General features: G+C 57.1%; 1 protein-coding gene across 1 annotated transcript; it reads right to left on the bottom strand.

The window, feature by feature from the left end:
* Positions 1 to 1,460: 1,460 nt before the first annotated feature.
* Positions 1,461 to 23,871, bottom strand: LOC308535670 (calpain-8-like; the record flags this gene model as incomplete). Its single annotated transcript, XM_081114640.1, has 10 exons — positions 1,461 to 1,567; positions 9,550 to 9,710; positions 10,358 to 10,432; positions 11,668 to 11,753; positions 12,612 to 12,695; positions 13,600 to 13,768; positions 14,611 to 14,744; positions 15,437 to 15,555; positions 20,450 to 20,519; positions 23,635 to 23,871. The coding sequence occupies 10 exons, from the start codon at positions 23,869 to 23,871 to the stop codon at positions 1,494 to 1,496; spliced, it is 1,209 nt and encodes a 402-aa protein (XP_080970766.1). The 3' UTR covers positions 1,461 to 1,493.
* Between the last annotated feature and the right edge of the window lie 741 nt (positions 23,872 to 24,612).

The raw sequence follows: 24,612 nt of genomic DNA, 5'->3' as shown, positions 1-24,612 counted from the left end.
GACCCTCCAGGTCGCTGGGTCTCTAGCCACCCTTGCACCTTTGACGTAGTCAGTGCCAGGGACAACCCCCCCTCTCCCCCCCGCCTTTATCCCCCAGCACTGCCGACCTCCCACACCGACAGGAAGGCAGCCCAAGTCCCCGGTGAGCTGTGTCTATCGATCCGTTCCCAGACTCCAGCACAGAGATATCGCATCTCCCTTCGTAACCTCCCTTCTCCTTTCCTAAGCATCGCACTGCGTTCTCCTGGGAACAGAGCAAGGAGCGGGCTTACTCCTTCCGTCACTCCAGACGGTCCCTTGGTGGGACCTCAACAGCACTCACCAACTATGTCACCAAATCGCCAAATATGTCACTGTGTTTGCCCCCTCTTTTGTGGGGACAGCCCAGGAGGACCTGAGTCGGGGGGCAGGTCTAGACGCACCTGCCCACACTTAGGGCCTGGCTTTGCCAGCAGAGGGACACATGCCTTCTCTGTGCACGATTTCACGTGCTCACCTGCTGTCCTGTCGCGTGCGGGGGGGGGGGGGGGGGGGGATGACAGCTGTAAAATCATCTGTCATTTTTATACCCAGGCCATCACCTCTGGACTCTTTAATGATTTGAACCCTCACAAAACCCTCTCCAACAGAAGAGCACGCCAATTCATTTCCCCTTATCTGAGGATTCCTCCAGGAAAGACAAGCTCCGGGAATTGGGAAAGAAAAGGGATTTGGGGGCTCCATCGTCATCGCTAATCCCGATTCTCACCGGAGCTGGTTGCTCATCCCTGGAGCAGAGACTTCCCGGGAACCTGAAGTCTCTAGAACCCGGTCCGGGGCGGAATGACAATGCGGTAATTAGTCCCGTGCCCTTCGGAGCCATTCAGCCTGTCTCGTGGTGTCTGCAGGCAGGCCAGCCCGGAATGCAAATAATATGATTGCTTTCATTAAATCATCTTTTTTTTAATGACCGTCTCATTCCAGTAATTAAGCCTTTGCTAATGTATTCTATGAAGCAGGCGGAGCGTTACACTAATGTATGGCCTGTATTCATTTCTGAAAAACAGGGATGGGATTGAAATCACCTGCTTCTGAACACGTAAGCACCGTGGAGAGAAAGCAGAAGAAAAAAGAAGCGAGGTATAATTTTGATTCATGTGAACTAATTAGCATTCATTGTTTTTATTCCATCTTCCCCACCTGAAAAGTCACCGTAGGGGGTATTTGTGGATTTCAATTCGTCTTTTTTTTTTTTTTGCATACCTTTGGGGTTGTTACCCAAGAGAGCCTGCAGGTCTTTAATCATCACAATGAGAGAGAAGGAGTCTGAACCTCACCTGTTACTCCCAAGGTGCGTTCCCCGGTGCTGGTCGGCAGGCAGACGTGTGTGCGTGTGTGTGTGTGTGTGTGTGTGTGTGTGTGTGTGTCAGAGACTTCTGGGAGCTCAACCTTTTCCCCAGCCAGACTCCGCTGTCGGGTGGGCACTGCTGGCCGTGTTTGATCCTTTGACGTGTTTATGGGCAGCCACGTGCCCACGCAGGCGCACCAGGCCTCAGCCAGACGCGGGGCTTCCATCCAGGTGCTGCTGCTGAAAGATCAGGAAGAACTGAGATGTGGATACAGACGGGCTCCATGAGGCCTGGTGGCGAGCCCCGCGCACTGCGTCGGGCCTCCACACCGCCAGAGCGGTCAGATGTCCACGCCTTATGGCAATAGCCTCAAAAAGCACGTTGGGATGGTCAGTGGCTGAATTCAATGGAAGTCTCGGCTTAACAAACAGTGCCTCGCCCTAGCTGGTGTGGCTCAGTGGGTAGAGCGTCGGCCTGCGGACTGAAAGGTCCCAGGTTCGATTCCGGTCAAGGGCACATGCCAGGGTTGCGGATCCCCAGTAGGGGGCGTGCAGGAGGCAGCCGATCCATGATTCTCTCTCATCGTGGATGTCTCTCTCTCTCTCTCTCTCCCTCTCCCTTCCTCTCTGAAATCAATACAAAAATATATTTAAAAAATTTTTCAAAGCAAGGAAAAATCGAGTGTGGGCAGGGTGAGTCCAAGAAGACCTCAGGAGAGAGGTCAGAGGTAAGAGAGAGGCAGGAGGGGAAAGAAAAGCATGTATGTAGGTGGCAGAGGAGGAAGGATGCTAGGGGAAGGCCTGGAGTGGGAGCATCAGGTCACCGTCCTTCAACATGGCACGCATCCCCAGACGGCCCCTCACCAGCCACCCTGCCCTGCATTCTCCCGCCTTGACCCACACGTTGAAACTTTGGGCAAAAAAGTAATGAGTCGTTATATTGCTCTCTCTTTTGCAAAAGAAAAAGTCTACTTTTTTGGTGGAAAGTAAGTCATTCAAGAGGCGGAGGTGGGGGAAGCCACGTCCTTCAGGAAGAGGATGGAAATGTTTAAGCCCCTGACCCTGACCTCCTGCCTGCCCAGTCCTTTCCGCTGGCAGATGCGGGTCCACTTCTCAGGCCTGGGACCTCTGGAGAGACACTGGCTGGCCCAGGGGACTCGAAAGGGCTGGAAACAGGTTGCTTCTCAGCAATTTGCTTTTGAAGCTGGGGTCCGGGGACTGGGCGGCGGGAGGCTGGTCAAATCCCTGTGTGGAACGCGATGGCGGCTGGCTGAGCGGCTCAGAGACTGGTGGCCAAACACACGGGGCTGGAACTGGGAAGCCAGAGGTCAGAGGCCAGGGAGGAGGAAGGTCACAGAACTGTGGTGCCTGACCCTCTCCGGGACCTCTGACCGTGATCTTGGGCAAAGGCACTGCCCCCCTCCCCTCCCCACCCCTCCCCGGTGCCATCTCCTCCTTAGAAGGCCCGGGAAAACCGTCATTATCTGCTTCCGTTTCAGAAAGCCTTTAAATAATTAACATTCACGGGATGGCTTCCAAGTGCTCCGATAGGCTCCACCGTGAAAATATCGTGATTGTTTTAAGATATAATACGTCTCCGTCACTAGCTGTTGGCAACGGGTCTGTTATCTTATCCCGGGAGGGAGCCGTTTGCAAGCTGATTAATTACAACTCCATCTTTCAGGCTTTTTAATTTAGATGTTAATAAATTCAATCATTTTCTGCGTGTACTGTACCCGATGAGACCCTCTGGGAACAGCTTCTCATTGACGACGGTGACCGGGGCCCGAAGGCTCCCGCTGTGTTACGAATGCCTTCGATACGAAATGACGAGCAGCAGGCCATGAACCCGGCCCTCTGGCCGGCCTCCCAAGGACCAGACCCACTTCCCGGCCCAAACACCATTATTAAGTTGAATTCACATTCCCACTGCTGGTCTGATCTTCTGTTTAATTTCTCGGCCCAGCCAGACTGACTTTTAACTGACTTTGCCTCGATCTTTACCCAAAGGTGAAAAGATGTATAGGGTGTCCCAAAATCCACGCAAGAAGTAATTTTGATAGAAAACACAGGTTTATAATTAAAAATTGTACATTTTTTATTGATTCATAAAGTATACAGGATAGGGGTATGGATGGAATAGCACATCGGGTAAATGGCCTCCCCGGCTTTGCTGGCACAGACGCAAAGCTGTGGTCTCCATTGGTCTTCCTTGTCCCTGCTCCTGGGCCATCACTGGTACTTGGTAATGCTTATCAAATGGAAGGGATTGAAATCCAAGGGCAACAGATATTAGAATCTGATTCAATAAGCCAAGTAAAGTTAGGCTTTTACTTTTTGTTGTTGTTGTTGTTAATGCTCACGCAAAATTCAAATCTTGCGTGAATTTTGGGACACCCTATAGAAGCAGAGGAAAGGGACTTGAGCTGTGTCCCCCTGCCCTCCCCACTGGCCCTGCCCCACCTGCCCCCAGGCTAACAGCAGACCATCTGGACGGAGAGACCCAGCCCTCGGCCAGCGGGGGACATGGCGCGGCCAGGCAATCGGGGAGAGAGTATCTCACTCCCAGGTGACAGTGGGGCACCCTTGCTCAGGATAGGGGTGGCTGCGGGGGGGGGGGGGCTGGAAGCAAGGCCTAGTCAGAGATGATGGGGAGGAGAGGCCTCCTGCCTGTCCAGGGGTTGGCTCCCCGCCCTGCTGGACACTCCAGCCAGCAGCCTCTCTGGGGCCACACTGGGGACTATACCCACCGTGGGGTATAGTCTTTCTCAAAAAGGTCAACTCCAGCCCGGGCGGTGTGGCTCAGTGGTTGAGCGTCGACCTATGAACCAGGAGGTCACGGTTCAATTCCCCATTTGATAACCCAGAGATGCCTGCCAACACAGGACGGAAGCCACTTGTTTTAATGCGCGACCCAGCCTGGTATAAATATCAAAGCGGGGCGGGGGGGGGGGGGATTCATGTGGCAATAAAAACAAAAAGGAAAAAGAGAGAGAGAGACTAGAGGCTCTTCTTTAATCACCACAATGCACCCTGGGACTCTGAGCCGCGAAAACGTGGCCGGTCCCCGGGGGCCTCTCTCCTCATCACGTCGGGGCTATAATTACATCCGCATCGCCTCCGCGTGTTATTATTTACATTTCCGACAGTGTCTGCACAGTTGGCAGGGTTCCCGAGGAAGCCTGTCCTGTCAGCGCCCAGAGCCGGCGGCACGTCTCCTGCAAGGGTGGCTGAGGCCCCCAGACAGCTGAGCCCCTGCAGGCGACAGCTAGGAGTTTCCTTCTCCATCTCCATCCGCCCCTCTCCCTCCCTTCGCCCCCTCCCTCCCTCTCTCACGCCTGGGAGAGCATCTATTAGAATCACTTGTGCAGTAGCTAACGACCCCCTTGTAGCGGTTGGTGCTCCCCCTGCATAATCAGAAAGTGCATTGTTGTGTAATTCCGAAATTCATTAGCAGAGAATGCAGGTGGGAGTGGGAGGCCTCCGGCGCTCCGTCCTGCATCTGGATTGCGTCTCGGCTCCCCGGAGCATTTCTGGGCTCACCCAGCCACGGTCCCCATAAGAGCCACCTGTGGTTCTGGGGGTCTGCCCTCTCCTCTTCACCCTGGGGGGTGAGGGCAGCAGCATAGGCCACAGCACCTGCACCAGAGGCATGGGTAGGGCATGGGCAGTGCCTCTCAGCTGCCCAGAGAGCCCTGAGGGTCCGTCCGGCCCAGGGGATGGAGGGGGGTGTGGCCAAGCAGCCTGAACCCAGGAAGCCCAAGGATCTTGGCCTGTGATTTCCCTCTGACATAGAAGGACAAGGTACCTTAAGCAGGATCGTGCCCAGACAACAGGAACAAGCAAGGAGGATGACGCTTCCTGCCTGGCTGTCCGGCGGGGCTGTGGGGACCGCCTCAAAGCCACGGAGCAGGTCCGAGTCCTGCAGAACAGCCCAGGCCTCTCCAAGGGGCTCTAAGGTCGTTTCCCACGCTCTTGCCTTCCCTCACGCTGTTCCCTGCACCAGGAATGTCATTCTCTCATTCACCAGTGTCCCCACCATGCCTGATGCCTAACAAATACTGAATGAATGAATGAATGAATGAATGAATGAATGAATGAATGAAGCCCCAGCTTCCAGTTCCTTCCCACGTGCATGACGCCTGCTCCGTGTCCTGGGGCAGTGCTAACCTCTCTCCCCGCCTCGGACCTGCTTCCCAAACCTCTTCCAACGCTGATGCTATGCGGTGCACAGTATTGTTGCTTCTTTGTGAGTCTGCCTCCCCCATTAGACTGCAAGCTTCTGGGAGGCGCAAACCTGTCTCATCCACCTTTGCCTTCCCCTCCCTGCAACTCCCGGGCGAGCCCCGAGCCTGGGGCTTAAGACACATTCATTGATTGAATTCCTGAGTAAAATTGAAGAGCATGTGGCTCCAGCCCCTGAGAGCCCACACCGCTGCCCTCAGGACAGTGAGGGGGACTCCACTCCAGGTCGCCAGGAGGAGCCGAGGGGCCAAGCAGGAGCCCCTCCTTCTGCCGTGACCACTGGGCAAGGCCCCTGAGCAAATCCACGCACGAGATCCCGGACGCAGAGCAGAGGCAGGCTCATTCCATCACTAGAGGCCGTCGCTCGCCTCCCATTCCTCTCTCCCTGGCTGAACTCAACTCAATCCCACAAGCCAAGCTGGAGGGCTCACACTGCGCACAGAAGCACGGAGCCTTCTCAAGTCCCGGAGAATGCCCATCGGCTCCCCTGTGTTTCCTAACAGAGCCATTCCCTCCGCGAAAACCCAGAAGCCAACCCACGTGGGCAGTGGCCACCCGGAGCCTGTCCCCGCAGGACCGGGACTGGCCGAAAGGAACACGTGGTTAGAACATCGACTCTGGTTTGAGCCGAACATTAAAGGCCAACATGAGAGGCAGCACACATTTATTTCCGGTCCAAAATCACAGCCACCGGGATGCACCGCTTCCGACGGCAACCCAAGCAGCGCTGCGATGAGGGGGTGAAGGCCGGGGCGTGAATGAGAAAGGGAAGAGGCATAATTACATCAACAGAAGGAAGGCACTGCTCTGGGAGCAGAGGACCCGGCACAGCGATGCTCATTCTAAAGCAGGTTTTTCATTTCCAGTCCGTGGGCCACCCGGTCGGCCGGCCGTCACGAGCACGGCTTCCCTGTTATCTTTGCAAATAGACGTTTGGGAAATAGAGCTGCTGGGGGCCCAATGAGAGGGTCATCTCGCCCGGTTTTCACATTTCGCAGGTTTGAGGAGTAAGATGGGAAGGCAGCTCCTCTGGGGCGGGCAGCTCAGACCCCGTGTGAAAGGGGCTCCATTTGTAGTGCTTTTCACACTGGACACATCGCTGAGCCTCAGCCCATGACAAAGGGCAGGGTTAGCGCGGGCAGGGCGCCATCGCTCGGGGACTGGACCCCATGGGAGAAGAGCAGGGGAGGGCGGGCTGCCGTGCGGTGGGATGGCGGGTCCTGGAGCCAGAAGCGACTGCAGGGCCTGCAGGCAGCGAAACCGCCTGAAGCTGGGAAGGCCTGGCATCTGAGAAGCGGGCAGCTGGAGGGAGAAGAAGGCAGGCAGCCTGGCCAGGCAGAGCGAGCACAGCTGGCGAGGGAGGGGAGACTCTCTTCTGTGGACCCATCGCCCCAACTCAGGGGGGCAGCTGGTGCCCCAGAGGAGGCAAGGGGCCGGAGCCAGGCCACGCACAGCCTGTGGGCCCGGCTGCTGAGACCCTGGTGCTGGGGACCGTGGCGGGAGGAGCCCCCTGGCGTCTGGGGAAGGGCGGTCTGCCCGATGCTGCCAGCCCTGCTCCAAGCTGCCTCGGTTGTTCTGCAAAATCGTGAGAAGCCTTGCGTGGGCAGGGGATGCGAGCACAAAGCTGAAGCACAACGCTGAGCTCGCGCAGGAGAGGGGACTTGCTAGGGATGGCCTGGCTAGTGCGGGATGACCCGGAATAGCCCGTGACCTTGACCGCCTCCCACCCGCGTTCCCGGAGGTCTCCGTGGAGTGGGGGCTGCGTGACGGCACGTGTTTTCTCCTGTCTGACGCCGCCCGCCGAGGAGCCTACTGCATAATGCATGAGGATAACAGCGGGCAATGAGCAAGGGTGCCTGTCACACCACCTCTGGGTATTTTAAGACTGCTTTGTTTCTCATGGGATTTTTAAAAATAATCTTTCGGCGGAGTGAGTACACTAGCCGAGGCACAGAGAGGTCCCCCGGTCCCCCAAAGGCACACAGGAATTCTACCACAGCCCAATGCATCACGTAACTGAAGAAGACGGGCCTGCCAGGCACCTCCTCGCTGGGGCCTCGCCAATCTCAATAATGATGTGCCCTGGGGGGGCAGAAGGCGTGGGGAGGGGGTCCCCAAAGAAGGGTCCCACTTGGTAAAAGATCAAAGCAGTCGCGCGTGAGCAGGAGCCACTGATCATTACTTCCTTCTTAACAATCTGAGCACCTATTCCGTTCCGCCTTCCAGCATCTCCACGTTCCGGCTCCTTTATTTCGGGCACAAGCGTGCGGAGTTTTAGCCAAATACGTCCAGGTGCCAGAGGAGAGAGAGGCAGTTCTGTAAGCTTCTATGCTCACAGCGTTACCAAAGGGCAGGGACCATCCGTCTCCTCCCGACAGCTGGCTGGTGGCACAGATGGGGGAGGGGGAGGGGGGGTTGGCGCCTACAGGTACCTGAGGCACCCCCTGCAGTTCTGGGCTTCCCAACCCACCCATGCCAATTTCCCACGCGCGCGCGTGCTCCCTCTCGAAGAGCTTGCTAATGGCGCACAGATTTTAATTCCTCCCACATGCAACATGAGTGCAATCTCAGACATTGTTTGTTTACTCCCCAACAGAAGCGGAGGATGCAAAGGAGCCATAAAAATAAGGCAGGCCGTTTGCAAAACACTCCCTGTTCACAAAGCCTTTCGGAAGGCGGTGTGATCACTCCATTTCAGGATTTGGCAACGGAAGTTCGGAAAAAAGGACCCTCCCGTGGGAGTCCCAGGGTCCCAAGCTGAGTGACGGGCCGGGAAGGGACCGCTCGCCCTCCCTCTCTGCTCGGCGCCATCTCTGCCTCCGGGGATGGGAGCCCCGCGTTGGATGGGGATGAAGGAGAGAGCTGGTCAAGAGCCAGGCCTGCCCTACCTGGTTTGGCTCAGTGGATAGAGTGTCAGCCCGAGGGCTGAAGGGTCCCAGGTTCGATTCCAGTCAAGGGCACATGCCCAGGTTGCGGGCTCAATCCCCAGTGTGGGGCGTGCAGGAGGCAGCCGATCAATGGTTCTCTCTCATCATGGATGTTCCTATCTCTCTCTCCCTCTCTGAAATCAATAAAAATATATTTAAAAAAATAAAAGATCCAGGCCCGCGCTCAAGGAGGATTTTATTGTAACGCTGCTTCCACAGCACCGAGCCCAGCCTTGCCGCTGGCCCTGCCCCCGGACAGTCTAAGGCACGCAGCCCCTCACCAAGGCCGGAGGACACGCGGGCCTGGGGAGGTGGGAAGTGGAGGAAGCGGATTCGCCTCCTTTTCCTGAGAGATGTGGGTGCATCTTTTCGGGGTGTCTTCCTCCGGGGCTGCCCCAGCGGCTGGGACCTAGGAGGAGCCTGCATATGTGTGTATTAGCGCTCGCGGGGGGCAGGGACGGGGCGGCTTCCCTCTTTCCTAATAAGCTGGGTCAGTGCAGAGACCATGCCCACCGGGGAGGGAGCGCCAGTGCCTCCCGTGAGGGCGAGAGGGGCCGCTCCCAGGCCCGCGTGTGGCCATCCTTGACCCCCAAGGTCAGGCCCCTCCACCTCGGGCTCAGGTGCGAGCACGAGAAATGGCCCCTGGGACGGGTGCGGGCGATCGGAGCAGCAGGCGTCCCTCCCCAGGCCATCAGCCACTGCGTCCCAGCTCAGCGGCCGGGGACTGGCCACCTAGGCAGGTGGGCATGGACGGAGGCCTCAGCGCAGGTGCCCAGGTGGTTAGTGGGAAGAAGCACCATCTCAGAGGGCAGGGGCAGGGGGTGAAGCAGGGACAGTCTGGACCAGAAGCTAGAGAATGACGCTTGCTGAGATCAGGCCTCAGGTGAGATCAGCCCATGTCTTGGCCGCCAAGCCCTGGGGGCAATGGGCCCCCTCACCCCCCGATCGGTGCCCAGAGGCCAGAGAACGGAGTGCAAAGGCATTGCCCAAAGATGAACCTTAAAGTCCCCTCGGGAGGCCAAGCCCAGGAGGCCCTTGGCCCGCGCTCACCTGGGGGGTTCTGGCAGCCGTCGGCGGTGGAGCTCCGGACCCAGCGGCCATTGGACAGCACCAGGTCCCACTTGTGCGCCTCCTCGCTGCTCAGGGAGTCGGGGGACCATCTACAGATCTCCAGGCGGGAGAACTGCCTCAGAAACTCCGAAAAGGACATCCTGGGGGCAGAGGGACAGACGGGCTCCGTCAAGAGAGCTGGGCTAGCTGGGCTGGGGAGGCGGGGGCAGGGGGCATCCTGGGCACAGGGGACGGGCACCGGGGCTAGTGCTCCGCTTTCCTACAACCCAGAGACACAAATACAGAGGCTGTGGTCCAGTCTCCTCACCACCGTTAGCTTCTCCTCCTTACCCACCAGAGCCCTTCAGACCTCTCAACAGCCAAGCAAAGAGAATGACGCGTGAACTGGGGTCCCCCCAACAAGGCCCCTCCTGCTTCATTCCCACGGATGTCCTCCAAGCCAGGCCGGCGTCCAGGACATCCGAGCACCTTCCTGAGCCCACCCCCAGGGTTGCTGTCCCTCTTAGGAGGGAAGCTGAGCCTGAGGTCAGAGACCCAGAAAGATGGCTCGTTCCATTGGGACGATAAGGTGAGGCAGGCAGGTAAGAGCTACACGCTGAGGGCCCGGGGCTGGCCCTGCCAAGGCTGTGGACATCCTGGCACAGAGGCAGATCATGCCGGGGTGAAAGGGGAGAAGGATGAAAGGCTTCCTGCCCTCGCCGGGAACCACGGCGAATTTCTGCATCACCCGAGGGATTCACCCCACATCCGAACAGGGGGTGAACCCCAACTGCGGGCAGCTCCTCACCAGAACTCTCCATCCTCGGCCTTCTTGTCCAGCTCTTCCTTCTGCCTGGGATCCACGTCATTCCACTCCGGGGCACTGCGGGCGGGGGAGGAATTAAATGACTTTTTTTTTTTTTTAAGATTTTTTAAAATATATTTTATTGATTTTTTACAGAGAAGAAGGGAGAGGGATAGAGAGTTAGAAACATCGATGAGAGAGACACATCGATGAGAGAGAAACATTGATAAGCTGCCTCCTACACACCTCCTACTGGGGATGTGCCCGCAACCAAGGTACATGCCCTTGACTGGAATCGAACCCGGGACCCTTCAGTCCACAGGCCGACGCTCTATCCACTGAGTCAAACCGGTTAGGGCTAAATGACTTTTTTAAAAATTTTTGTTTTGGTTAATCCTCACCCAGGGATATTTTTCCCACTGATTTTTTTTTTTTTTAAGAGAGAGAATGGAAGGGGGGAGAGAGAGAGACAGAGGCCTCTCCCACTTCATTCCCACCGATGTCCTCTAAGCCAGGCCGGCGTCCCTCTTAGACGGGAAGCTGAGCCTGAGGTCAGAGACCCGGAAGGATGGCCCATTCCATTGGGAAGAAAAGGTGAGGCAGGAATCCCAGTGACAGCCACGCCCCAACCCCCCACCATGCCAGCAGGGTGACTTGGAGGAAACCCTCCTCCTCGACACCCTCGGGGACCTCGATCCCAGGGCGCAGCAGTCGGGGGACATCACGGGGGGGGGGGGGGGGGGCCTTGCAGTCCAGCCACCATCTCGCACTGACTTTCCCTCCCTCCCCAGCGGAGAGGCCTGGCCCAGAGGGGCCTCTGTGGCCGCTAATGGCTTTGCAGGAAAGATCAATACCCGGCCGCCAGGAGCTCTGGGGAGCGCGGGCCACTCCATCCATCACTGCCCGCTGCGGCCCGCTGGTCCCCGGGATGGAGTTCACTTCCTAAGCGATCATTTCCTGTGGGCGCTGAGGGGCCTGGCCTTTGTCAGCGTGGCCAGGGTTTGCGGAGCGGAGGGAACCCAATTGTGCCGGGTGGGTCTCACCTTTGGGTCACCACGGTGTGGGTGGAAAACAGACAGACCCCGACGTGCAAAGGCCCCGCAGACACCCAGCCTCCAAGACTCCGGCTCAGCGGGGTCTGTCTGTCTGCTTGGCGTTTCCCAGGCTGGAGCCATTGCTACCCTTTTCTGAACAGGCTGCGTGGTTTGAGGGTGGGATGCACCGGGGACTCACTCCACCGCCCCTGTCATCATGGTTGTGTCTTTGCGCGACGCTTTCCCGCCCCGGGGGGGGGGGGAGGGGACAGCACCTACTTGTCACTCCAGGCGCCCGTCCACTCCACTTCGCCCCACGGATTCCTGAGTCTGATCAGCTTCTCCGGGCGTCCACGGAAATCCACCTGCAAAAGCCATGGCGGAGGCGGTGGCCCCGGCTGCCCTGCGTCTGTGTCTGCACCCCGTTTCTCAAATGTCCCCAAACAGCCACACTTTCATTTGCTTTTAACGAGTGTTTCCAGGCCTGGCCTCACCACTCCGTTTTTCGCCATTTGGTGGCGTAAATAATAAATCCGGCACAAAAACAAGTTTATGTCTCCTTTCACGTGGGTTTAGGTTTTATAGCCGACTCCGTTCTTACTCTATGAGACCGAATGGTAATAAGTGCCTGCCCGATATGTACTCCGCGCCCAGCAGTTAGCATTCATGGAGCGTGGGCTACGGATCAGGCACCCCACATGCGCTGTCCCCTCATCTAAACCTCACAACAATCCTGTGAGCTGGGTCTGTTATTTATTTATTTTATTGATTTCAGAGAGAGGAGAGGGGGAGAGAGAAACATGGATGATGAGGGAGAATCACCCATCGGCTGCCCCCTGCACGCCCCCTCCTGGGGATGGAGCCCGTAACCTGGGCATGTGCCCTGACCGGGAATCGAACCGTGACCTCCTGGTTCATGGGTCGACGCTCAACCACTGAACCACACCGGCCAGGCATGGATCTGTTATTATCTTCATTTCTCAGCTCAAAAATCGGAGACTCAGAGAGCTTAAGTGACCCGTGATGACTTAGTTACTAAGAAGTACAGGGAGCTCAGGCACCCAGTCTGTCTCCAAAATCCATACTCATAAGTGCACCACGACCCCGTGCAGCCAGAGAGAGGCCTCGATCAGGTGGGCCCCCCCCCCTCTCTCTCAGGGACGCCCTGGACTGATGGTCAACATCATGACTCATTACCCTCACCCTCCCCCTGCCGGTGTTACCTCCTGGACCCCCGTGACCGAGTACGCGTGGCTCTTCACCAGCTTCTGGCGGGTGATGTCTTCCACTTCGGCCGCGCTGGAGACCTGCGTCGGGAACCCAGTCCGCTCAGGGCGGCCGCCCCTGACCTTGTGGGGGCTGGTCCTACAATGCTTCCCAAGGACACGCCACCCAGCCCCGGGGCCTCGGTGTGGGGCTGGGGGTGCAGGGAAAAGGAACCTCTCCGTGCGACCCCACCCCCTTTCCTTAGGCCTGCCGTTCCGGGCAGGGCGCTGTGTGGCTGCCAAGCCTTTAACATGTCACGGAGCCGGGAACTCATTCATCCCGCTGCCTGCAGGAGGGATAATGGCCCAGACGGCTGCCCTGGATGAGTTCTGGTTCTCACTGTTTTCACGGATCGAGCCTCCCAGCATCCTCCCTGTGCCACAGCCTCCTCCCCCACCCATGCCCCATGTCATCCCCCCCCAGAAATACACAGGTCCCGCTCGGATCTTCATAGAGACGTGTCACCCACAGGCCTCGGCCACCAGGTGGGCAGGAGAAAGAGGAGGAGCCGGTGGTCACAGACCAGGGGGCCGGGGTCTCCCTGCCACCTTGGCACCCCGTACATCCACTCCCCTCCAGGGTGTGGCCCCTGGTTTCAGACCCTCTCGCTTTCTCCAAGTCCGTCAAGTTGTCAATCATCGCGTTTGCGTCCCCAAATCCCAAAATTTACTTCCCAACAAGGCCTAACAAAGCAGGGCGAGGATCCAGGGCTCAAGGCTGCCTTCTTGGGGCGATTTCCACGGTACCGAAGGGGCCCCACCAGCGAGGGGAAATTGGGGCTCCCACCGTGAGTCCAACCCCAGTTCCTACCCATTCATTAGGGCTGCACCTGCTCCCACGGGCTGGGACCAAGGTGCCACCGGACTTGCCCATGAAGTCCCAGGCTCCGCTCTGGCCCGAGGCCGGCCCGGTCCCTCCCTGCCACGCGTGGGGAGGGGAGCTCACGTCAATGGAGCAGGCCAGCAGGGACCCTGCACGGAGGGCCTTCCGGATGATCTGGAACAGGCCAGTCAGTGGCTTCTTCAGGTCAAAAAACTCCGAGATGCCGCCCGTGAAGTCCTCAAACCCCTCCACCGTGGACCCGCCGGCCAGGGCCTCGTAGGAGCCGAGGAGCCTGTTGAAAGGGAAAGCGGGCACGCACCGTCCACAGCCCTGAGCAGCCCCAGGGAGCAGCCACGTGGGGGGCAGGGGCAGCCACAATGCTGGGACGTGGCTCAGTCTGAAGGTAACGAGGAGGCCTGCCGTCTCGCTGTGGCCGGGGAAGGCGCGGGGCCACCGTTTCACGTGGCCAATTCAGCACTTTGCCGGGAACGCATCTCAGACCACCTCCCTCCCCCCAGGCCACCCTTTGCCAAGCGTCACCTTTCCAAAGCTGACCCTCGCCTCTTGGGTTTCTGAGGGTTGGGGGGCATGAATAGGGGTGAGGGGGACCCTCCCTCAAGGCTGAGGGACACCCCGAGGGACCTGCTGTGGGAACAGGGCTGGAGAGGAGCCGGGGTTACAGAAAAGGGTGTCAGCGAGCGAAGCTAATTGAAGGCACCCAGGAGAAGGCGTTGAGCATCGCCTGCCAATGGGAAGGACGACGGTTGAACCAGCGGTCAGTAGACTCTGGCGAGTTTGGTATCTGAGTGCATTCACTTCCTTCTTGTTTTTTATCATCCTTTTCAAAATCCACATGGGCCTGAACACTGCCCGTGGGGTTTCAGAGAAGAGAAGGCTCAGGCAGCCTGGCTCCCCCCCGCCCCATGCACACGCTCCTGTGGACAGAGCTGAGCGGGCCAACCCCCAGCCCGGAGTTTCTGTCTGTCTCCGTCACTGAGGGTCCAGCCCATGGGGGACCAGGTGCCAGGGAAGACTTGGATGTGACACCTTGAGTTTGGGGGCGCGGGGGCAGGTGAGATCCTCCAGGAAGACTGTGGGGTCTCCTAGCGCCTCACCCCCACCTCACCCACTTACTTGGCGTAGGCCTTCTCCAGCAGCGCGCTCCAGAACTCGCTGCCCTCGGCGGAGCGCAGGAAGACCAGCTGCCCGTCCTGCGTGGGCAGCCTGTCGTCCACCACCACCTGCACCCACTCGCCGCGCTGCCAGAACTGCGGGGGGAACACGGCGCCGCTCAGGGGGACCCCGAAGGAGCCTCTGGGAGGCTCAGTGCTCAGGTCTCGGGCCTTTAGTGGACTCCAAGTTCCTGAAGAGCAGGATGGGGGGTCTTACTCATCCATGCACATGGGCCAGTGATGGCGAACCTATGACACGCGTGTCAGAGGGGACACGCGAACTCATTTTTTTTGGGTTGGTTTTTCTTTGTTCAATGGCATTTAAATATATAAAATAAATATCAAAAGTATAAGTCTTTGTTTTACGATGGTGGCAAAGATCAAAAAATTTCTATATGTGACACGGCACCAGGGTGAAGTTAGGGTTTTTCAAAATGCTGACACGCCGAGCTCAAAAGGTTCGCCATCACTGGCCTAGGAGATGCTCAAGGAGTCCGGAAGCATCAAGTCCCGTGTCTGCGTCTGTGGTGACCGTGTGTGACTCGGACCCATGTCTCCTGACACTCCCCCCCCCTCCCCGCACTTTCCTCGGGGCCCTGAGGCCTGGGGGAGGCGGTGGGGGTGGATGTGTAGGTGACCGGATGGATCGCAAGCTCAAGGGTGTGTCAGAGCCACCTGGCGGGGCCATGAAAACATAGGCTCGGGGCCCGACCCCAGAGCTTCCGATTCCGTGGATCTGGGCGGGACGATGGAAGGGAGCGTCAAGGGCGGCGAGCAACGCACAGGACCTGAAAACGGAAGATGCCCGCGTAGCTCTCCTGGAAGCTCTGGTCCCTGGGCACCACCCGGTGAAGCAGCTCTTCGTTCAAGGTGAGGGACGCGATGGCCGCCAGGAGCCAGCAGTCGCCTGCACCGGGTCATGGGGGGACACACTGGTCAGGCCAGGCTGGCAGCATCCCGCTTTCTCTCCCTTCCACGTCCGACTCCCTCCTTCCCCCCGCGTCTCAAGGTCACGGGCAGCACAGTCAGCTCCTGCTGCCGCATTGGGAGTCGTGTACGCGGATAGAAACGTCTCTGGTCCTCCCAATCGATCACCCCTGCGTGCTGACCATTGCACATCTCAGAGCACTCGGCCAGTGGGAAGCCATGGAAAGAACAAAAGCCAAAATGTCTTTTGGGGACTGAAAGGTCCCAGGCTTGATTCCTGGTCAGGGCACCTGCCCGGGGTTGCGGGCTCGATCCCCAGTAGAGGGCGTGCGGGAGGCAGCAGATCAATGATTCTGTCTCATCATTTATGTTTCTCGCTCTCTCTCCTCTCCCTGCCTCTATGAAATCAATAAAAATATATACATATATATTTTTTAAAATGTCTTGTTTGGCCTTAACCAGTCTGGCTCAGTGGATAGAGCGTCAGCCTGCGGACTGAAGGGTCCCAGGTTCGATTCCGGTCAAGGGCATGTACCTTGGTTGCGGGCACATCCCCAGTGGGGGGTGTGCAGGAGGCAGCTGATCGATGTTTCTCTCTCATGGATGTTTCTAACTCTCTATCCCTCTCCCTTCCTCTCTGTAAAAAATCAATAAAATATATTTTAAAAAAAATAAAAATGTCTTGTTTGGTTCCTTAAAAGCAACTCTGATGAGACATTCGGTTGGAGGAAACATATGTTTGCCAGGCCAAGGTGGTGTGTGTGTGTGTGTGTGTGTGTGTGTGTGTGCGTTCCTTGCCCGCGTGATGTTAGATGACAGGAAGTTGGCTCTCTGTGTGTTTAGAGGACTGCCCTGTTGTGTTTGAGAGCTTGGCATGACAGCCTCGATGCCTCATTGCTTAAGACAGTCTTGAGATACTGACTCGCCTTACGTCATCCTCATCGAGGCAGAAGAAATAAAGCCGAGAGGTTAAAGAGTCTAGGGCAGTGGATCTCAACCCTCCTAATGCTGCGACCCTTGAATACAGTTCCTCATGTTGTGGTGACCCCCAATTTCATTGTTACAAATCGAACATCATTAAAGCATAGTGATTCATCACAAAAACAATATGTCATTATAGATGTGTTTTCCAATGGTCTGAGGCGACCCCTGTGAAAGGGTCGTTCGACCCCCAGAGGGGTTGCGACCCACAGGTTGAGAACCGCTGGTCTAGGGTTGAATAATGGTCAGCTCAGAGATCCCAGCAGACGCAGAAGGAAACAGGAAACCCACTCCGGCCGGCGTGGCTCAGAGGTTGAGCCAAGACTATGAACCAGGCAGTGACTTCAGAGAGTTTCCCAAACACCGAGGGGGAACGTGGAGATGCTACAGAGGGGGAGGAGGAGGAGGAGGAGGAGGAGGAGGAAGGGAACGAGAGAGAAAACGCCAGACACTGGAACCCCTTCCCCTTCGATGTTGAGCAATGGCTGAAGCGGGAACCATCGTTTTCAAGCCCAAGAGGAAGGCCGAGCAGAGAGAACCTTCATTCTGCTTCCCACGGGGACTCGGGGAGCAGAAGGTGAGAGAAGGTGGCGAAGAGCACCCCTCGTGTTCCCTCTGCGTGGGAGGGAGTCCACCGAGGGCGGGGAAGGGAAGGCAGAGGCTGTGGCGACTGGGGGGGTCAGGGATGGATGGAGGGCGTGCCGTGTCCCTGCACGGAGGTGGCCGGAGTCAGCCAAGAGGGCCACCGGGTCCTGACAGCACAGAACAGACCACACAGCGCTGCCGTCGCCTCTCCAGGAGCCCAGCCGAGACCCGGGGGGCAGCTCCGGGCACACGGGGCCCTTCCCCCACGGCCCCGAGGACAGAAGCCCTTCCTGGTACCCAGGCGCTGTCCTGGGGGGGAGGGGGGGGCGGCCGAGGGGGCTGCAGAAGCAGGAAACCATCCCTGATGCTGACAAAGCAGCATGTCTGATGAGCCACGTGGTCCTCAATCCAGCAGGCATCCCACCTCCAGCCGCCCTGAACCCGCCACATGCCCCCCCACCTCCCGTGGTGTTTGTAAATGAAGAATCAAACACACTTTCCTGGAATACCTCCCTCACGGTGTCGGTGTCGTCATAGCCGCCGGCGTAGAGCAAGCTACCAGCAGGCCTCAGAGCCCGGCGATCCTGGCATTGCGGGGCCCAGGGACTCTCAGGCCCCCTTAAGAGCACCCCCTGGTCACTCTCTCTCCTCTCGCGTGGCTCTCCTCTCCCCATGGCTTTTACCATCGCCTGGCACCTGTCTATGTTTACTGGTTGTTTTCCCCATTAGAACGGAGACTCCATGGCATCCAGGATCCCCACGGTTCTATCTTTGGCGCAGAGTAGGTGCTCAGTCCATATTTGTAGGGTGACTGTAGAGAGGGACCTGGGCCAGATTTTGCCGTTTTTTTAAAAGAGAAGCCAGGAATCTGTTTTCTGATTGTTTTAAATGGAAACCTCCCGGTCCTGAGACATCCATCACTGGGCAGGCAGCGCTGCACCGGCCGGAAGGAATAACCCTGCAACCCTGCAAGCCGCTGGCCTGGCTCAGCCCTCCCTCCAGCCCAGGCCAGCCCGCCTCGGTCAGTGGCTCTGCAGTCGGCTGATTCACCCTCCTGATCCTCGCTGAACTGCTGCTGGGCGTCCCTGGAGGAATGATGTGGGTTTTATTGGTCTGTTTTGTTTTTGTTGAGGAGTTCCAGCCACATGGGTGCCGGCTGCTGGTTGAAATCGCTATCTCTGCGGTTGTCTGCCCTCCTGGGACCTGGCCAGGGTCCCCTCTCCCCGAGTTTTGCTTCCTCCCTGTCTCCTTTCGCATCGTTTTGCCTTGAGACACAGTAACGGGGTGTTTTCCCGGCCGAAAACGCCTCGCTTTCTGCCCACCACACCCCACCAGGCTCCCGGGCATTTTCGCATCTGAGCTCACGTCGCCTGGTCTCTTAATATGTTTGAGGCTGGGCGGCCATCCTCATGTTGCCATGGAGACCTTCCATCATCCTTTGTTTCAGAGTGGATGCCCTCATTGGGAAGCCCCCGGGGTCCCCGGCTCGGACTGGGGGGTGCCGGGCCGTTTGGGAGGGGGCAGTGCCAACTCTGCACCTTGCCGTGTGGATGCCAGCCTGGGCCCGAGCGAGCAATGGATCTGAGAGCTCATCTTTGCATTTCTGTCTCTGTTAGCCCTGGCCCCCAGCATCTTGTCTTATTTTTGTACCCAAAGGGCCACAGGATTCAGCTCAGCCAGCACACCCCTTCCTCACACGGGCTCCAAGATGTGTCCCCACCAGGCCCAGCGCACAGCCAGGGAGGGTGGCCAATCATATTGTGATAACTACACACGGGGCCAGGGAATCTTTCCATACGTCACATAAATGTCTAACCCAGCGGTTCTCAACCTGTGGGTCGCGGCCCCTTTGGCGGTCGAACGACCCTTTCACAGGGGGTCGCCTAAGACCATCCTGCAGATCAGATATTTACATGACAGTTCATCACAGTAGCAACATGACAGTGATGAAGTCGCCACGAAAATAATGTTATGGTTGGGTCACCACGTGAGGAACTGTATTGAAAGGGCCAGAAGGCTGAGAACCACTGGACTCTAACCAATAGGCTGTGCACCTGCAACAAATATAACGCTGAATGGCGATTGTCATTGGAAAATGTTGAATCAATAAATTAATTGCTTTCTAAAGAGGTTCCAGTGATACTGATTTTTAAACAACAACAACAACAAAAACACCACCTCATCGGCTGGGCTACCCCTGGGCGGCCCCCTGGGGAGGCCCCACGGACTTGGGTGGGAGCTGGGTGCTGAGCGTCAGTTTGGGTGGTTTCCTGTGCTCCAGCCCGCTCCAGCCCTCAGCAGCGCGCACTCACCATGGTAACGCTCAGGCCTCCTTCCGGAAATGCCCTTTCCTTCTCGCTTATAACGATTCAAGGGAAGAGCTATCCAGGCCCATCAATTAAACGAGGCTTATTAAATGCCTGGTACTAAGTTAAACATCACTAACAAGGAGCTGCTAAAAGACTCCGTGGGAAGTCGCGCTTCCCTGAGCCACGTGGGAAATTAGGTGGCACCTGACGCCTTCTCCCTGCTTAATGCTCGCCCCCAGGAGCTCTGGCTCAGGGGGTATCTGCGGTGCTCATTAAAGGAGAGAACATTAGAGGCATTTAAAATTAGGTGCCCTGTGACCTGCAAAATCACAAACGTTTCCAGCGGATTGGAAACGTTTTCCTGGCTAGAACCAGGAGGGAAAAGGGGAGTCGACCCCCGCAAAGCATGAAGGCTATCGGGTCCAGATGGATGCTGAGATTTGGGTTGTTTTACTGCTTTTCACTACGTGGGATTTGTCTCCTCGCGCTCTCCTTTCCTGCCCCGTGTTCTGCGGCTGCCAGGGGATGGCGGTTTAGAATCCCAGCGAATCTAAGTCAGAGCCACGCTGTCCCCGGAAAGGCCAGTATTGTCCCACTCGGCCATGAGGCCCTGGGATCAGGCATGCATAGAAGGTCAAGAGCACCAATCTACTACCTGGGGGTCTGACACGTGAGGCCGGAACTTACAAAACAAAACAAATGATATCCCAAAGCTTAACTGCACCCGATTGGAGGGAATATGAAGGGCTGGGAGGGGAAACATCTTCTTAGTCCTAGGATCCCAGGCCCGTGAGAGGAAGCTTGGCTAGAAAGAGAGGATCCCTGTTTTCTTACCAATTACAGAAGCATCTATTACGACAGTCCCTAATTGCAGAGACGTGGCCATTTTATGGGGCAGATTAGGTCCACTTACAGGTAACTACAGGCGGTCAAGTCTAGCAGCTGAATCTGACGTCACCCCCGCCCTGCGCGGAACATACAGGGAGGCCGCCTACTCACCCAGATCACCTTGACAGATGTCCGCGCGGGTGGCGCCACCAGCGATGAACTGGGGGCTGGGGCACAACTCCTGAAAGCAATTGGGGACAAAGCACAAGTCATAAGATGCCCGGCGGTGGTGGCCACGAGGGTAAAGATGGCCTCGGAGTCCCTGAACTCAGGCTTCACAGCAACCTAGGAGATCATCTCTTGTCCCCTCCTCACCTATCGAAGGTGTCCTGTCTCCTTCAAGGGTTCCTCCGCTCCACTCCCCCCCTAAGAAGCAGGGAACCCCTGGCCAGGCCTCGGCCCTCTGCAGGGACCCCGTTTCCCGCGGCAATAGCCTGCCCTAAGCGTCCTCTCTCGGCGACAGCGCCCAACCCCGTGGCTTTGACTCCTGACAGCGGAACACGCTGACATGTCCCAAGTTGCTTGCCTGAGCTGGCCAGCCCGTTACCCAACATCACACTGTCCGTGCGATATCAGCTCATTTGACGCATGGCCGATAAGCCTACCGGATTCTGCTGAAATGTTGAGTTCGGTTTAAGAGACAGAGTGGTTTGCAAAGGCCAGAGACAAGTTCAAGTGTGATGAGCAGGACGGTGTACGTGGAAGGAATGTTCATTCTACGGCATGTTCTTCTTAGCAGGTTTCAAAATGCACCTCCCCTCCCCCCGACCAGGAAAAAAACGACCCAGGGACGTCATAACTAATATGTCATGAATCTTTCGGGGGCCACAGGGCGTCCCTGGTTTTGTAAGGGGATGGCATCTCAGCCTAGGCCGGAAGAACATTCCGGAAGTCTTCTCTCCAGGGCTAACTGTCTACTGGAACTCGGATCGGAGACACAAAGTAGTTTGGCCGCCAAAGAGGCTGAAAAGAGGCCAGGAGGCTCCCCACCCACCCCCCCCACACCTTCCCCCCACAACACACACTTGGGACACTGTTTTTTTTCCTTCCTGAATAACAACCACATCTTGTCATTAGCAATGTTGACTATTACTCAGGTGAGGATCTCTGCACACAACATAAACACACATGACTCAGGCCTTGCTTGCTTCGGCCCCTGATGAGTGGGTTCGAGGGAAACACGGGCACCGGTAAGGGGTCCGAGGCAGGAAGGCACTGCAATCGCATGTTCTGGCTGCAAAGGCAACTTGCAAGCATTGCTCCCAGGGTGTTAGACCGTCACTGGTCGCTGTCAGGAGCCTCTGCTTCCTCCAACCCCAGCGCCACAGTCTCTCTGCCGTAATGAACCTGCCCCACCGCCTTCCCCACAGTGCAGAGCCCATGCCTGGCACCAACAGAGACCTAGCCCTGGCCGGTGTGGCTCAGTGGGTTGGGTGACATCCTGAGCACCGAAGGGTTGTCGGTTCGATTCCCAGTAGGGGGCAGGCAGCTAATGGATGTCACACTCTCACGTCGATGTTTCTCTCTTTCTCTCCCTCTCCTTTCCACTCTCTCCAAAAATCAGTAAACTATTCTTTAAAGAAAAAAAAAAACAACAGCAGAGGACTAAAAATACTGTCTGTTGAAATAAAATGTAGCTGTCAATTCTTGAGACAAGAATATAAAACCACTGCATAGAAGGGATAAATGGTGATGGGGAAAAATGAAAGAAAGAAATCCCCAGTTAAAAGAAAGAAAGAAAGAAAGAAAGAAAGAAAGAAAGAAAGAAAGAAAGAGAAAGAAAGAAAGAAAGAGAAAGAAAGAAAAGAAAGCCATGATTCCCAACCTTGATTTTGCCAACATCCCAGAGGAATGCCATATGTTTCAAGAGGGGTGGGCAGACGGACCTGGGTGGGCAGGAGAGAGGCAGGCAAAGGAGTTACCCTCAGAGGTAGAAACTTTGGGGCAGAACTGGTCGTATGAAAATAAAGGGGCCCTGGCCGGTTTGGCTCAGTGGATAGAGCGTCGGCCTGTGGACTCAGGGGTCCCAGGTTCGATTCCGGTCAAGGGCATGTACCTTGGTTGCGGGTACATCCCAGTGGGGTGTGTGCAGGAGGCAGCTGATCGATGTTTCTCTCTCATCGATGTTTCTAGCTCTCTATCCCTCTCCCTTCCTCTCTGTAAAAAATCAATAAAATATATTCTTTTAAAAAAAAAGAAAAAGAAAATAAAGGGGTAGGGATAGGATTTGGCCATCTATAATAATAAAAGCATAATATGCTAATTAGACCGAACAGCCGAACAGCCAAACAACCTTCCGGACATCCTTCCGGACGACCTTCCGGACGAAGCCAGAGCTGCGAGGGCCGAGCCCCCTTGCACGAATTTCGTGCATCGGGCCTCTAGTCTCCAAAGAATGATCTTCTTATCCTCCCTTGTCATCCAGGGCCAAGAAAACAGGTGCCACGACTTGATTTTCCCATCATGCTCTAGATGACAAAGGCACCCTGGCCAACAGCCACGGAACATGTGCTCTTATGAGACTTCTTACGTGGCAGACGCTGAACAGACTCTCTCAGTTCTCACAACCGCCCTGCAGAGGGGGCTCCGATCCCTGAGGGCAAATCACGGGATAAGGGTCCCGTCGCGGTAGGTCACGGACACGGGTTTGGGGGTGGGGGGATGGTTCTCTATTCTCTGCCTCTGAGTTTGGGGTGATACCGGTGACAGCATTCAGGAAGCCCTGAGTTCCAGCCACGTTCACAGCCCCACAGCCCCCACCTCTCCACTCACCAGCCCTGATGGAACAGTGACCCAGCTCGTGACCTTGAGCAATGGCTGCACCTTTCAGCAACCATGTCACCACTTACCCCCGACCAATGGTGACATCTAGCATTGGCCTGTCCCCCGGTGCCCTGGCCCAGGGGCCCAGGCGGTCACGACCACGTGGTCTGTGCCTGTCGTGGGCCAGGCAGGATGCTCGGAGCTTCATCTCCAGCCCTCATACCAACCCTGAAAAAATCAGGTGCCAGCGGCACCATTCCGCAGATGAGAAAACAGGCTCACGGAGGTTATGGGTCCAAGACCACACAGGCGGAGCCAGGGTTCAAATCTAACTCGTCTGATCCCAACGCCTCTGCGTGCTCCTCCCTCTAACCTCACCGCCTCTGAAAAAGATTGTTAAAGGGAAAGGGTTTCTGAAACACGGAGTCTAAGAATCGAGGGTCCAGAGCCGCACCTTCTCCCTCAACGACTTCTGACCTGAAGCCAGAGCCCCCCATCCTGCCTGACACCTCACAGCAAGCCCGTCTCCTTACCGGGGGCCGCTTCCAGACAACGCCTTGAGTTTGGGGGGAACGTGGTCCCAGATCCTTGTAGCCCAAGGCTGACGGGCACGCTGGGAACTCGGGGTCCTGAAACAGCACCCCTGATTCCAAGCACTGCTGCCTGAGCGTCTCGAAGTCCTGGCCCAAGTACTTCACAACTTTCTGGTTGGAGCCAAGACGTTCGGCTGCCGCCCGCTGCCTGGACACCTGGGCCGCCGGAGCTGCCATGGCCTCGGGTGGGCTCCGTGGGTGGGCTGCGTGGGGAGGACAGGAGGGCAGGGCTGCTCCGTGCTGGCGGCCCCGCCGGGAGGGGAGCTATAAGGCTGCCTGGAGGGAGGTGGGGCTGGTAAACATTTCACCCAAGGTGCTCGATCTGGAGGGAATGACTCATGGCCAGAAGCAAACAGGTACCCACGGTGCCCAGGAACATGCCCGCCTTCCCTGCCTGCCTTTCCCCCCTGATCTGGACGCTGGGGAACTCCCAGGGACTCCCGGACCACTAACCTGGGAGATTCATTAGGATCCCAGCAGCCCCCCCTCTTTGCAGGGCCTTCCCCCACACACACACACACACACACTCCGTGGGCTGAGTCGAGAAGCTGTCTGGTAGCTGGAGGCTGGGACTCACCAAGACTTTGGAGCCGTGGCTCTGAGAAGGAGGGGGGCCAGGGGTTCAGGGGGGGGTCCCCTTTCTTTCCAGAAAAGTGTGGTTCTGCATTTGCTAGGCGGATACAAATATCAGAAAGGGCTGATTCACGGAGCAGATCAGAGGAAGCCCAATGGGACGTGGTGCCCGGGCTGCGGGCGGTTCTGGCCTCTGGCGGCCTGGGTGGCTCGCCCAGCTCCATCCCCTTCGGCGAGTGACTCAGCCTCCCTCCCCCTTCGGTTTCTCATCTGCAAAATGGCAGATAATAGCAGGCCTACCTCACCAGGTTGTTAGGAGGAGGGATGAGACAGGACGCGTCCTGG

The sequence above is a fragment of the Myotis nattereri genome (assembly GCF_964212035.1).
Source record: "Myotis nattereri genome assembly, chromosome: 20".
Taxonomy (NCBI): Eukaryota; Metazoa; Chordata; class Mammalia; order Chiroptera; family Vespertilionidae; genus Myotis; species Myotis nattereri.
This window is presented reverse-complemented; position numbering and strand designations above follow the sequence as displayed.